We start from the raw sequence: 14,516 nt of genomic DNA, 5'->3' as shown, positions 1-14,516 counted from the left end.
AACAATCAACCAATGGAACAGCTTGCCCTCGGAAGTTGTGGAAGTGCCATCACTTGAAACTTTCAAGAAGAGATTGGACTCCCATCTGTCAGAAATGGTGCTTGGGCAGGGGGTTGGACTAGATGACAAGGCCCCTTCCAACTCTGATTATTTGTTATCTGTTATAGCTGATTTTTGGCAAGGTCATGATGGAGTATTGCACTCTTGTTGATATTACTTGACTTCTCAGTGACTTTTCATTGCCATCAACCATGGTATCCTTCTGGATTAATTCTGTGAACTGGGAAAGAAGAACACTATTGTCATGATCCTTCTTTCTGAAGGAAGGATTTCAATTGGCATGGTTGTCAAATTCTAAACCATGAATTATGGTTTGTCCTCAGAGCCTGATACCCTTCCCACTTTTAGTTAGCATCTACCTAAAACTGGTCAGGAATATGATCCATTGATATGAGGTTAAATATAATCAATGAGGGATATATAACTTTATACCTCAGCCATTGATTCATTTGAGTCCCTTTTTCTGATTTCTGGAGTTTACTAGGTTCTGGAGGGGATAAATATTCTAATTTATTAATTTATTTAATTTATATGCTGCTCATCATACCCATAAGGCTACTCTGAGTGACTTACAAAATGGTAAAAAGATAAACATAGAAACAGTTAAAATTGAGAATACTTAAATAATACCTTAGGGATTTTAATCCCATCAAGATGAGGCAGTTTGAAGTTAAGAAGCAAACTGGCTGCAGGGAGATTCCATCTCTAGTTATGGATAGAATGATGCTCCCTTGAGATATACTGCAATTATGAGGAGGAGATACTTTTGCACAACTTCATCTATTGTGCCATTTACAGCCTGTCTTAGGATGTGAGACATTATTCACAGTCACACCTATCTTGCTTTCATACTTGGACTGCTGAAATATGCTGTACATGGGGCTGCTTTTAAAGACTATATAGAAGATTCCCCTATTGATTCTTGTCCTATCCTCAAAACCTTGTCCTGTCTCCTTGTCCTACCCTACCTTCAATGTTTTATAACTCTATCACAGGACTTCTGGAACAACGTAAGAACAAAGCCATACAGATACCTTGAAAAGTTACAACTATTGTTAGCTCCTCTTTTAGTGTTACACCATATTTTGTGTTAAAATATGTGAAGTTGTATATCAATACACTGGATCACTGAATCATGCTAATATGAAAAGTACATGCCAGCTGCCACTTCTTCAACCATGTTGGTAAAATTTTGCTAATAGTCCATTAAACATGTGGACATTATTAAAAAGTAGTTATTGTACATTTGTTTCTTTTTCCAAATGTTAAAATTTATGGCTATAGAAAGTGAATATGTAAATATATTTTAATTTTACTGTAGGTAAACTATGAACCAGCAATATATTGGTTTTCAGAAAATGAAAATAATGAAAGATGCAGATCAATATGGGGAAATAAAAGATATTGGGATGAAGAGAAATGCTGGCTGTTATATAATTGGATCTGCCAAATTACAAGAGGTAATACGTTTTTCTTTCTCATGTAGTTTATTAGTATAAACAACAAAGATTTATTCATTGTACAACTGTAAACCTTGTTTTTTTAGCATTCACATGATGGTTCCTTTCTTTTAAGGGAGAAATTTAGGAGTCTTAAATACAATTAACTTTTACTGCAGATTTTATATTCATATATACAACTTAAGTAATACAATACAATGTCAAATATATATATGATGCTCAAGTATTTAGTACACGGTATTATTGATGACAAAAAATAATTTGTGATAATAATAGCAATAATGTTAATAATCTATTAAATGTATACACTGCCTGACTTTCAATGATTCTGAGCTCATAAGAATCAAACACATAAATTACAATAAAACCAATAAAAAGATATAGGATGTCAAGTGCAGTGAAGTGAGGGATCTGATTCTTCACGAGCCAGGGCTTTATAGTTCTTTAAAAAATGGGGGCCATTTGGATTTTGGGGAAAACTGGAATCTAGATTTCTATTATTTTTTCCCCTTGCAAATGCAGAGGTACATTAAGCTAGTACAACATTTCACTTTTTGTGGATTGCCTTTTGCAAAATGGAGTGATAAATTTAGCTTGAATTCCTTATAATTAAAATATTTAATTTTGCAGGTTCAACCTTAAAAGAAGAACCAAATGACAACTTTGGTACGTTGGGCAATTTAATGTCAGAAATATAATATTTATCAGAAGCTATGGCTATGCACTGTATTTTAGTTTGATTTGAATCAGATTGCTTTGAGTTAAATTTGGCTGTATGACATAAAGGAACATTTCTAAAATGTGATGCATGATGGTTGAGTTTGTAAGCAGACTAATTTCTCAGACCACTGAATAAAGCTAGACATTAGCTCTGCATGATGTAGAACTACAGACATTGTGATTTTCCTTATGTGAAAGGAAGGTGCCATCGTTCTCTTCACAGGCATTAATTGAGTAGGGATTTCCCTAGTATATGTAGAAATATAACCAAAGAGTCGTTACTAAAAAAATAGGGTGCTTTTCATATCCATAAGAAATCATTGGACATGTTTAGAAAACATTCCCAAACATGCAAAGCTTTAATGAAGTGATAGTGATTTGATTGACTCAAGTGAGCTAAAGCAACAACCCATTTCTCTCTCCAGCTAGTTCTGAAAGCAAATTAAAATGGCCTTGTTGAGGTATTCCCCATTAGGAGAATGAATGCACTCAGGGAAATGTAGTGAGAATGATGTTGAATAACACACGACCAGCATACAGATACACTGAATAATAAAATGTAGGTTTTACTTTCAGTAAACGGGTAAACAAAGTCCAACAAACAGTCCAAATCATACATGGTTAAATCAGTTAGTATCAGTCCAGGGATAATCCAAAAATGAAGTCAAGTATCATAAACAAAATTCAGTAAATGGAGTTTGCTAACAGTTGCAAGACTCACAGCAATCCAAGTGGAACGACGATCAGGCAATATGGCAAAACAGGAAATGCAAGGAGAAAGAAACCAGGTTTCTGGCTCTATCTTATGGCCATTGGAGGAACCTCAGCCAATCACAATTTCAGCATTCTCTTAAAGATACAGTATTAAATTACTATCCTGGTTTATATATTTTCAACCCAACTGTTAGGTGACTATCATTCCTAACAGGCCTCCTCACTGCTTTGCTTTACACTGCTTTGTCCTATGTCTCATCCAAGTATATCTAATACCCAGAAGAGATATTTGAGTATTCTGGAATATTTGCGTAGAAGCCTCTTCCAGTTATTGGAAGCACTCAGTTGAGGTCAGTTTGCCAGCTGTTACACGGATGTGTCTTTTGGGTGTGCTTGTTCATATTCAGAAGATCTTGGAAGGAAGAGCTCTGCCCAAAAGGACAGCACATAATCATCAAGTGGCTCTGTTTGCTTTGTGATTTTGTGAAATGGATACGAAGGGATCCTAGACATATTAGTCATTTCTTCTACTTATTTTGCAGAGAGTAATTATACAAGAATTGAAGATGGATGGATTCAATTTGAATACAATGAGTATTATTTCAGTAATACAACAATGCCTGCAGAAAAAGCCCGGAAGTTCTGCAAACAACATCATGGTGATCTTACCACCATTGAGAATAAACAAGAAAAAGTGTTTTTGCGGAAATATGTAAGAAATATATGCAATAATTACCTATGAAAAATAACAAGCTTTATAAAGTATATGTGTGGTAGGTGCATATGTATGTATGTTCTGCAAAAAACATGGTGGTGGTCATTGAGACTAAAAAAGAAAAAATATTTTTGTGGAAATATGTAAGAAATGTATGCAATAATTACTTATTCAAAATAGATGGTTTCAGAAAATGTACGTGTGTGTGTGTGGTGTGTGTGTGTGTGTGTAATACATGTGTGTGTGATGTGACATCCAGAAGTTTTCAGAAATTGAAAAATTTCTTTTTAATTCTTGGATAAAATATATATTAAGATGAGGCCCATTAAATTAACATCAATGGAAGTTTAATGCAGTCAACTTAGTTGGAAACAAATTATTTAAAAAACACAATAATGTAGGTGCTACCGTTTTACTCAAATGAACATTCAAAAGTACTACAATATTAAAAAGCAGAACATATTTCAAAATTATATCATTTATTTTATGATTAGTTGCTTCCATTCAAGATGACTTGCAAATCACCATTACTTTATATTAAAGCAGTAAATAATTATTTTTATTTCCTATTCTTTCTTTTATGTATTAGGCCTACCATTATGGAATTGGTTATGATTCTTACATTGGTTTAACCTTGGGTCTTGACAAAAAGTTTGGGTAGGTGAATAATGTATATAAAACATTAACAAATGTTGCAGTGTGCAATATAATTCTGTTTTAAATTATTTTTAATAATACACTTGATTAAAAGATGTTATTAAGCTCTTAGCAAAACCCTTGCCAAGATTTTGACAGGTTTTTTTAAAAAAACAAGATTTATTGAAGGGAAAGCAATAAGATTTTTTTTAAAAAAAAATCAGCTTTCATGACAATGCTTTCATTTTGGAACACAATTTATCACTCTGTTTCTTAAGATAAGCACTTCTTCAGTTTTTAGTAATCTATGAGCCAGCAAGGAAGCAGTTCACCAAAGAATGTGCAAATAGGCAGGCTGTGAATCTCTCTCAAGCTCTGAACATGCCATTAGAGATTTGATAATAAAAAACCTAAGCACAGACATGTAACTGTGCAACAATGTGCAGCCATGTGATATTTCAACCTTTTGAACATTATTAGTGTAACTGTGCAGCCATGTGATATTTCAACCTTTTGAACATTATTAGGGTACAATCACGATTGAGCCCAAAATTTCTGTTGCTAAGCAAGACACTTATTAAGTGGATTTTGTTTCATTTTACCACTTATTTTAACTCAGTTGTTAAGTAAATCACTGCTGTTGTTAAGTTAGTAACATTTGACTTTGCTGATTAGAAAGTCACAAAAGGCCACAAAAAGCCACATGACACCAGAAGACTGTATCTGTCCTAAATATGAGTCAGTTATCAAGCATTTGAATTTTGACCATGTGACCATGGGGATGGTGCAATGGGGATAAGTATAAACAATAGTCATAAATCACTTTTTTCAATGCCGCTGTAACTTTGAACGGTCACTAAATAAATTGTTATAAGTCAAGGACTACCTGTATTAGAGTCCCAGAATTTCTTTTTAAAAAATCTAGATAATTGACAATCTAGTAAGCTTTTATACATATCAACCTGTGATTCAATGACTGTCAAAATTAGGGTGGCACTGAGTGAAGGGACCCTCAACTGGTCCTCAAAGTTCTGGCCATGATTGCATGAACAGAATTTGGACAACAGCTGGCAAGCAGCTTATGACTTGTTGCAGCATCCTTTGGTCATGTGATCACCCAAACTTTTCTGAAGGCTTTCCACAAGAAAAGTCAGCAGGCCGGAACTTCCGGTTTGTCGGTTTCGAAGCGCAGGGATTCGCGGCTGCGCGATCCCGCTGCGCTAGCCGCTTTTGGTGCTCCGATCCGGACAGGTCCGGAGCTAGGCTGCACTGCAGGGGCAGCTGAAGATAGGGGGATCCGGAGAGGGGTTTGGGGGTGTTGCAGACCCCTTCCCGGCCGGCAGAACCCCTTTTCCCAAGACGGTGCAGCGGCGGTCCGCAATGGCCGCCACAAAGAAGCTGGCAGCCGGGTAAGAATGCGCAGGAGGAAGTGGAGAAAGTTTTGAAAAGAGAAAGTTTTTCTTGGTTCCCAGGACTCTAAGACATATTTAACAAAACTCCTGAAAATTATGACTTTCTGAATGATACCTTCTAGAAGAGGAAAAAGCGGCAGTTTGGTGGTGCTGAAAGGAAAGTTTACTCTCCTTCCCGACAGAATTAATAAGTGGACATTGAGAAACCTGTTTTTTCAGGTAAAACTAGCTTTATGGGATAAGTCGGAAGGGAGAGGACAAAAAATATATTCATCTGGTTTGATTTTGTTGGAGGAGATGCCTTAAGGATTTGAAGACAGAAATAGAACTCCAATAAGGCTTCAAAATACAGATTTGGACTTTCTTTTTTCTTTTGTCTGATACTACCCCTGGAAGAGAAAGGGAGAATTTTGTCTTGGCTTGGATTGATTGAGGATTGTGGATTTTGGGATTGTTTCACTTTTTTTTTGAAATATCTTGGTTGGTGTAAGAAGAAAGAAGGGAAAAAAGAAAAGAAAAGATCTATAATGGCTTTTTCTTTTGAGGAACTGAGGGAAGAATATGAGCAAACAAAAGCAGCCGGTAAAGATGGTATGGAAAAAGCCTTCCTATTTTTAGAAATGGTGCTGGTTAACTATCAACAAACAATACAACAGATGGAGGCAGAAGAACAAGAAGAAGAAGAAGATGAAGACGCCATCTTTAATGAATTCCAAAATTTAACTAAGAAAGAAGGAAGGAAGAAAGCGAGGAAAATGAAGGACTTAAGATCTAAAAAACATTTAAGAAAGAGAAAAATAAGATGCAAAATAAATATAATGATAGTAAACAAAAGAAAAGGGGAACACAACAGAAAGGGATGCCAGCAAGGCAGAGGCTAGAAGAAGGGTGGGTAGGAAGATTTGGTGGGGGAAGAAAGAAAGGGGAAAGGCGGAGAAAAGCCACAAAGTTTTGAAATTAGATGGGAAAAGAGGAATTTTTTTAGGGACAAAGGGTAAAGTACAATTTCCTTAAGAAAGATTTTGCAAGGTACATAAGATGGTATTGTAACATCTGTATTAGAAATAGAAAATTAGAATGGCTTAAGAGTTAATAAGAAATTAAAATGTTGAAATGTTTAACAATGATTGATTTTAAAATGTAATAAAATATTAAAGGGAAAGGCAATGGGAATGTTATAAGATTTAATATTTAGATTTATTATTTAACTATGTATTTAATCATTTTGGATTTATCACTTTGTTTTTATGATTATTAAAAGAAAAAAATTAGTAGATAGAATGTACCAAGCAGAATCAGATTGGGTATTAGGTGTTATTTTAAATGTTAATCTAATTAATTTAGGGGAGGATAGAAAGGCATCATACTCTGATTAGTGATTTCAGGAGAAATTCTTTTTTTTTTTTTTTATAAGGAATGAGATAGAGGGATAATAAAGAATGGGCAAAAGATACAAATATAATGATTTAAATTAAGATGGATTAAATAAGATAGAATTATGAAGAGTGAAATGTGTGGAGAAGTTTATATAGAAGATATAGAAAGGTAAACAAAATAGGTAATGATATGTAAGATGAGCATGAATATAATTGAAGCCCATATAAAGAGAAGTACCTGGGGCCAAGTTACTTTCCTAAAAGATTTTTTATATGTTTGTTTGTTGTGTGTTTATGTTTTTTGAGAGTATTAATAAAACCTTGTAGAAATACAGAATGAGAATAATGGTAATCAAGTCAGAAAGAAATAGATGAAATAATAATAGTGAAATTGAATAAGAGTAAAGAGAAGTAAAGAGAAATTGGATAAGAGGTATTTTTTATGCTCATATGGAAATGGCTTAAAATAGAATTGTATTGTATAAAATAAGGTTTTATCTGACTTGTAAAATTTATAATGGAAAAAGGTTCAAATATGTAATGGTTGATGATGATTTGTTTGTCTTTGAAATTAATAAAATTTGCTTAAAAAAAGAAAAGTCAGCAGGGAAGCCAGCAAGGAAGGTTATGAATTGCTTGTATTATTTCAGTTACTTTTGTTTTACAATGTCCTTGGCAGGATTATTTTGTCTTTAAATAATGTAGAGATTGAATAATGGAAGTATATAAACCATTTGTAATTCTAATTCTTCTAGCCTCACACCACCCGTTCTCAATCTTTCAGCGGTTTTTGTGCATTGAGAGCAACTATTTGGACCTCAACAGGAATGTTTTATCATTGTACAAACCATTTCATAAGTGTTGTGATTCGGAAATGGTTTTGCTTGGATTTTGAAGTTTCATGATTGAAACAGACTTTTTCCAAAGCTTAGAATGGTCAGAAACAGTTTCAGGCCAATATTTTGCAGATATTTCAACAGCTACCTTTTTTCCTCTTCATCCTGCTATCTCTTTGGCAAAACAAGGAATAATAAAAAAGTAAGTTTAATAAATTCATGCATTGTAGATGACTGACAAATATTTTTCTTCAGCTGGATGGATGGAACTCCCGTGACATATGAAGACTGGGCCCCCGGTGAACCCAACTTTGCAAATGATGATGAAAACTGTGTAGTTATGTATTATAATTCAGGCAAGTAAACAAAAACTTCATGTTTTTCACAGTTCCCTGTATGTATATGTTCAGGATAAGGTACAGCATTGTTTAATTTGGGCTAACTGGCACACATTTTCATAGATTCTACCATTAATATATTGGAAAACCATTATTTTGTAACTCTAATTAGCATGTTTTACATTATGATATATTAACATTAACAAAAGTATAATATTGTAGCATATTATAATATTAGAAGAGCCTCTATGGTGCAGTGGTTAGAGTGCAGTACTGCAAGCTACTTCTACAGCCAGCCACCTGTAATTTGGCAGTTCAAATCCCACCAGGCTCAACATTGACTCAGCCTTCCATCCTTCTGAGGTGGGTAAAATGAGGACCCAAATTGTTGGGGGCAACATGCTGACTCTGTAAACTGCTTAGAGAGGGCTGTAAAGCACTATAAAGTGGTATATAAATCGAAGTGCTATTGCTAAGTGCTATATTCTCCAACCAAGAATTTATAGTTTTATCCATAGATCCAACTCTACTTTACTTAGTTACTGTATTATACTATCCCAGGGAAAACCAATTTACAATTCTCAGATACCCCAAATAGTCTTGGTTTTTTAAATTAAAAAGTTATTTATTTTTATATTTTACACATCTCTTCACGTGAGCAACATGATTCCAGATTACATTTATACATAGTCATACTTAATTTTCCAACTTTCTTATTTAATATCACATCAAATTATTATCCACTCCACTAATCTTTAAATAAATTTCTATTTCATATTTCAATTCATTAATTCAATATCAAAATCATTTCCTCACATATATTTCCAATTCTTTATCCCCTATTATTTCCATTTTCAGCTTACCACCTATTTTGTTTTGCCTTAAACATTATTATCTTCATTAATTAACTCAAGACCAACATATAATAAACACTGAAAAAAATTAAAAATTAAATTAAAATAAAATCAATGTATTTAGGATCCACATGGTATATTCCTCAATCTACAATATATCTTATATTTATTCCAACACTATTCATATAACCATTTCATATTTTTTCTTTTATTTCCACATAGTCAAATTTTACCCCTATAATTTAAATAAAGTTTCATTCCCCTACTTTTAATTATAATATAATATTATTATAAAATTCCAATATGATCCATATTTTTAATGTTCTCATACCCTTTCTTTAGTCAGTTATAATTTCTATTTCATTCCATCATCAGGCTTCTGTATTGTGTTCGTCTGTGAATCAGACTTTCACAGCTGTTTCTGTTTTAAATTTGGTGCTAGCCTACTGCTGTGTTAGAATTGTTTTTTTCTTCATCCTGATTGGTTGGGAATCTTGGTCTGTGTTTATTGGTCTTGGAGTTTGCTGTGTTCTGTTTGATTGGTGTTTCTAATATCTTCTGTTTGTTTTATAGTGTTGTTGTCTTGATTGGCTGGCAACATTGTGTTTCCTATATCGGAGGCTTTTAGTGCGGCTTGGCTTCGAGTAAACGGACAGCTATCCTTTATTAGGAAGCTAGGTTTCATCTGGATGCCTGGCTGGGGTGTGTTTGAGCTGGAGATATCAGGGGGGGTCTGTTTGTGCCCAGGTGTTTGCTTGGCTTGTGGTGTGGAGATTTTTTTGTTTGTGAGTGCAGGCTTCCAGATAATCGACAGTCTGGTGGAGTAATCTCTTCTATTCATGCTTTCAGGTCTTTTTTCAATCTCTATGGCTTCTCTGATAATTCTGTAGCTGGGGTTTTCTATAGTGGCTAGGGTTTTGGTGCCATTGAATTCGATGCTATGACCTGTGGCTTTCATGTGTTGGACTAATGAGGAAGTGTGTTCCAGCTTTTTTACTGCATTTTTGTGTTCATCCAGGCGGGTACTTATTCTTCTATTGGTCTGTCTGATGTATGTGACAGGGCATGATGCATAGGGGACTTCATATATGCCTTGGTTTTCCAGGTCAATTTTATCTTTGGGGTTTCTTAGGATGGCTGCTATATTTGTCTATTTTGAAGGCAGTCTTGATGTGATGCCTGTGTAGTATCTTACTGATTTTGTCTGTAGTACCTCTTATGTAGGGCAGGACAGCTGTTCCATAGGTCTGTTCATCTTCTAGGTCTCCATTATGTCTCAGTGTGTTTTTGTGGATCAGGCCTGTGATTTTGCTTTTGTGGAAGCCGTTGGCTGTCAGTACTTTAGTCAGGGTGCATAGTTCAGTCTTTATGTGTGTCTTGTCTGCCAGGTGCTTGGTTCTGGCAATTAGTGTTTTGGCCTCGGAGTTTATCTGTGCTGGATGGTGGTGGGATTGGGCGTTGAGGTAGCGGTTGGTGTGTGTTTTCTTCTGGTATATGGTGTGTCCTAGTGTGCCATCTGTTTTTTTGTAGATTAGTACATCTAGGAATGGTAGTTGTTTGTTTCTGTTTCTATGGTGAATTTGATTTTGGGGTGTGTGCTGTTTAGGTGTGTTAGGAAATTGTTTAGGTTTTCTTTTCCATGGGGCCAAATGACAAATGTGTCATCGATGTATCTTAGCCATAGTTGGGTTTGTGGGTGGCATTGGCTAGGGCTCTGGATTCGAATTCTTCCATGAACAGGTTTGCAATGATGGGTGACAGTGGTGATCCCATAGGGGCTGTTTCAATTTGCTTGTATCTTTGTCCTTTGTATATTGGTTGGTTAAGCAGTGTTCTGCTAGTTCCATGAGGTGTTTGGGTGGTTGGTATTTATTTTTGATGATTTCTAGGGTTTCTTTTATCGGGACTTAAGTGAATAGTTTAAATTTAAAACAGAAACAGTTGTGAAAGCCTGACTCACAGATGAACACAATACAGAAGCCTGATGATGGCAGATGAGATTCTGCCGAAACGTTGCTACAACTTTAAAAGCATAACTATAATGACGTGGGAAAATACCTGAACAAAGCTGAATACCATACATATAGATACCCACGAAAACTTAAGAATGAATATATATATATATATATATATATATATATATATATATATATATATATATATATATATATATATATATATATATATATATATTTTTCTTAAGTTTTCATGGTACTTACATGTATGGTGTTGAACTGCTTAGGTGTATTTTCCCACGTTGTTCTTTTAAAGTTGTAGCAACATTCAGCAGAATCTCATCTGCCATCATCAGGCTTCTGCATTGAATACAGAATACAGAATACAATACAGAAGCCTGATGATGGCAGATGAGATTCTGCTGAAACGTTGCTACAACTTTAAAAGAACAACTACAATGACGTGGGAAAATACCCAACCAAGCCGAACACCATATATATATATATATATATATATATATATATATATATATATATATATATATATATACACACACACATACACATACACACACACACACACACACACACACATATGCAGGTCTTGGCGTGTTCGGATCTTTTCCCATGTAAAGTTGAGAGCATCTTGGCAACGTTTCGACGAGGTCCCACTCACCATCTTCAGCTGGTGTTTTCAGCTTCGTGCTTGTGCGAGCAAAGCATGATCGGAGCTGCCATCTCCCTGTATATACTGGTGGGGAGGTTGGCTGTGTTGTCGTTTCTTGATTTGTTGATGGAGTTGATGTTTGCAGATTGTCTGGCTTTTTCGTAAGAACATGTGTGGCTGAGGTATTGGCTGTGTGTCTATCAGCCTCCTGTGTTGTAACGATCTGGGTAATGGGCTGTGTGATGAGCTTCTGAGTTCTATTGTTGTGACATCCTGGGCCTTGTGCTGCAATCTCCTGGGTCGTTGGCTGTGTATGTGAATGGATTAATAATAATAAAACCCTCTTAACATCGGTTAATTCAATTTTGAGTTTCAAATCTCCCCATTCTAAATTCCTAATAAAAAATACCCAAATACATTCCATGTGGCATCGCCCATTTATATCATATCTAACCCTTATCCCCAGGGTGGGATTCTACCGGTTCGCACCTATTTGTTAGAACCGGTTGTTAACATTCTAAGCAGTTCAGAGAACCGGTTGTTAGAAAAAATTACTGGCCTAATCCTGTAAGGAAGGCAGGAAGGAAACATTCTGGTGTTGCTTACAGAAACTGCCTCTCCGTTAACCCTTATTACATTCTTGGCAGGCCTAGACTTCCTGTCTCAGGAACTTCTCTGGAGTTTTCCCCCCCTCCTTTGCTGGTACTTGGCTTGTGTGGAGTGACCATTCAAAGTTACAATGGCACTGAATGACCATTTTTCACACTTACGACTGTTGCAGCATCCCCACAGTCATGAGAGGCCAGGCGAGGAGATGCGTGCCTCGATGTGAGTGATGTTGAGTTGGCCACGCCCAGTCAATAACATGACCACAAGCCACATCCACCCAGTCACATGACCACCAAGCCACGCCCACCACCTAAGCCATGCCCATAGAACTGGTTGTTAAAAAATTTGAATCCCACCCCTACTTCTCCCCCACCCTTTCCTGTTCTCTTTTTTGAAGTTTCTTCTTGTAGAATTTCTTCTTCTGTTGTTTAATCCTGGGAGCGTTTTCTCTTTTCTTTATTAACTCTATCATCAGTGTCATAGTTTTAGTTCCTTTAATATCTTTTGGCAATATCTCTTTTTCTCCATGTCCATCTGAGTCACTTTCCTCTTCCTTTAACTCCTCCTCTGTGAAATTTCTTTGTTGTTGTACGGACTGCATCACCATTATTATTTTTTTGCCAGTATGTCCAATAATTCCCTTCTTTCTTTCAACATTCCTCTCAAAATTTGCAATTCTGACTTAAAGTCTTTGCTTATTTCTTCCATTTTTTTTTGTTAATCACTTGAGTTATTAAAATTCAAAACCTTTTTTTGTGATCTTTGCCAAAAGTCTCCTTTTGTCTTTATTTCCCTTATTAATCCTTCTGTCTCTTTATCACAATCAGCACCCAACAGTTCCAGGAAATTGCATTCAAGTATCCTCTTAGTACAGTTTCTCCCACCTTTTTTAAGTTTCCGGGATTCTTGCTATTTTATTAGTCTTTTATGTCATAACAATTATAAGACCAGTGATTTTCCATAAAATTCTGAAGGAAAACAGTCTTTAACCATTAGATGGCGCTATATCACTTTCCACTTTTCAAACTTCTTTTCTTTTCTCTTTTCAATTATATTACCAAATAGTCTTGTTAATGGTCAGGGATTAAAGCAATTGTATTCCAAAACAGATCGAAAATCACCTATCAATATCTTCTATAGAACCATATATTGGAATTATTAACATACAGACTACAAAAATAAGAAACAAGTAGTCCTCACTTACTGTCCACAACTGGGACTGGCAACTCCATCACTAAGCCACACAATCATAAGATGAAACACACATGGCTACACCTGACTTACGATGGTGGTTCCAGCTGCACTTGTTCATTCAATTGCCTGCAGTCATTAATCATGATGTCATATTTGTGACTTGCAGGTTTCCGCCATCTTTCCCATTGATTTTACTTGTTGAAAGTTGGTTGTGAAAGTCACAAATGACAATCAAGTGACCATGGAACACTGAAACAGTCTTAAATGTATGTCAATTGCCCTGTCCCTGCATCACAATCATGTGATCATGAAGACATGGCAATGGCTGCTACTTTGAGGACTGGTTCTAAATCTCTTTTTTTAATGCCATTGCAATTTTAAATGGTTACTGAATGGTCAATAAGAGATAACTACTTCTATTGTTTCACAAATACTGTAAGATTCCAGTATGCATTGTTGCACTTTCTGTTATTGTTCTCATCCTCATTATTTTAGTTGCAGCATATATATGAACTGTTGCTATTTACTTTAAGAATAATTTAATCTTCCCAGGTGACAATGTTTTTTTTATCAGGTGTATGGAATGATATAAACTGCGGTGTTGAGAAAAGCTTCATCTGTGAAAGACATAATAGCTCTATCCGTACAACTGCAGCGCCCACATTACCTGCAACTCCAAAAGGGTGCAGTGAAGGCTGGCTTTGGTATAATGATAAGGTAACTAATATAGCAATTATAAATATACCAAGAAAACATCCTAGAGGCAGTACAGGTGGTCCTTAATTTACGACCACAATTGAGCCCAATTACCGTATATACTCGAGTATAAGTCGACCCGAATATAAGCCGAGGCACCTAATTTTACACAAAAAACTGGGAAAACTTATTGACTCGAGTATAAGCCGAGGGTGGGAAATGCAGCAGCTACTGGTAAATTTCAAAAATAAAAATAATTAATTTGGGAAACGAT

At 35.5% G+C, this 14,516-nt stretch overlaps 1 protein-coding gene across 1 annotated transcript in view; it reads left to right on the top strand.

The window, feature by feature from the left end:
- LOC113424617 (macrophage mannose receptor 1-like) overlaps positions 1–14,516 on the top strand; it is a 75,591-nt gene that overhangs the window by 39,043 nt on the left and 22,032 nt on the right. Inside the window, 6 exon segments of the mRNA XM_087947311.1 lie at positions 1,382–1,520; positions 2,151–2,186; positions 3,497–3,666; positions 4,259–4,326; positions 8,185–8,285; positions 14,121–14,263. Of these exon segments, the coding sequence (XP_087803437.1) occupies positions 1,382–1,520; positions 2,151–2,186; positions 3,497–3,666; positions 4,259–4,326; positions 8,185–8,285; positions 14,121–14,263 (657 nt within the window).

This window comes from Notechis scutatus, chromosome Z, assembly GCF_049901735.1.
Source record: "Notechis scutatus isolate UNSWTSFEM ecotype Mainland chromosome Z, rNotScu1.2, whole genome shotgun sequence".
Classification (NCBI taxonomy): Eukaryota; Metazoa; Chordata; class Lepidosauria; order Squamata; family Elapidae; genus Notechis; species Notechis scutatus.
This window is presented reverse-complemented; position numbering and strand designations above follow the sequence as displayed.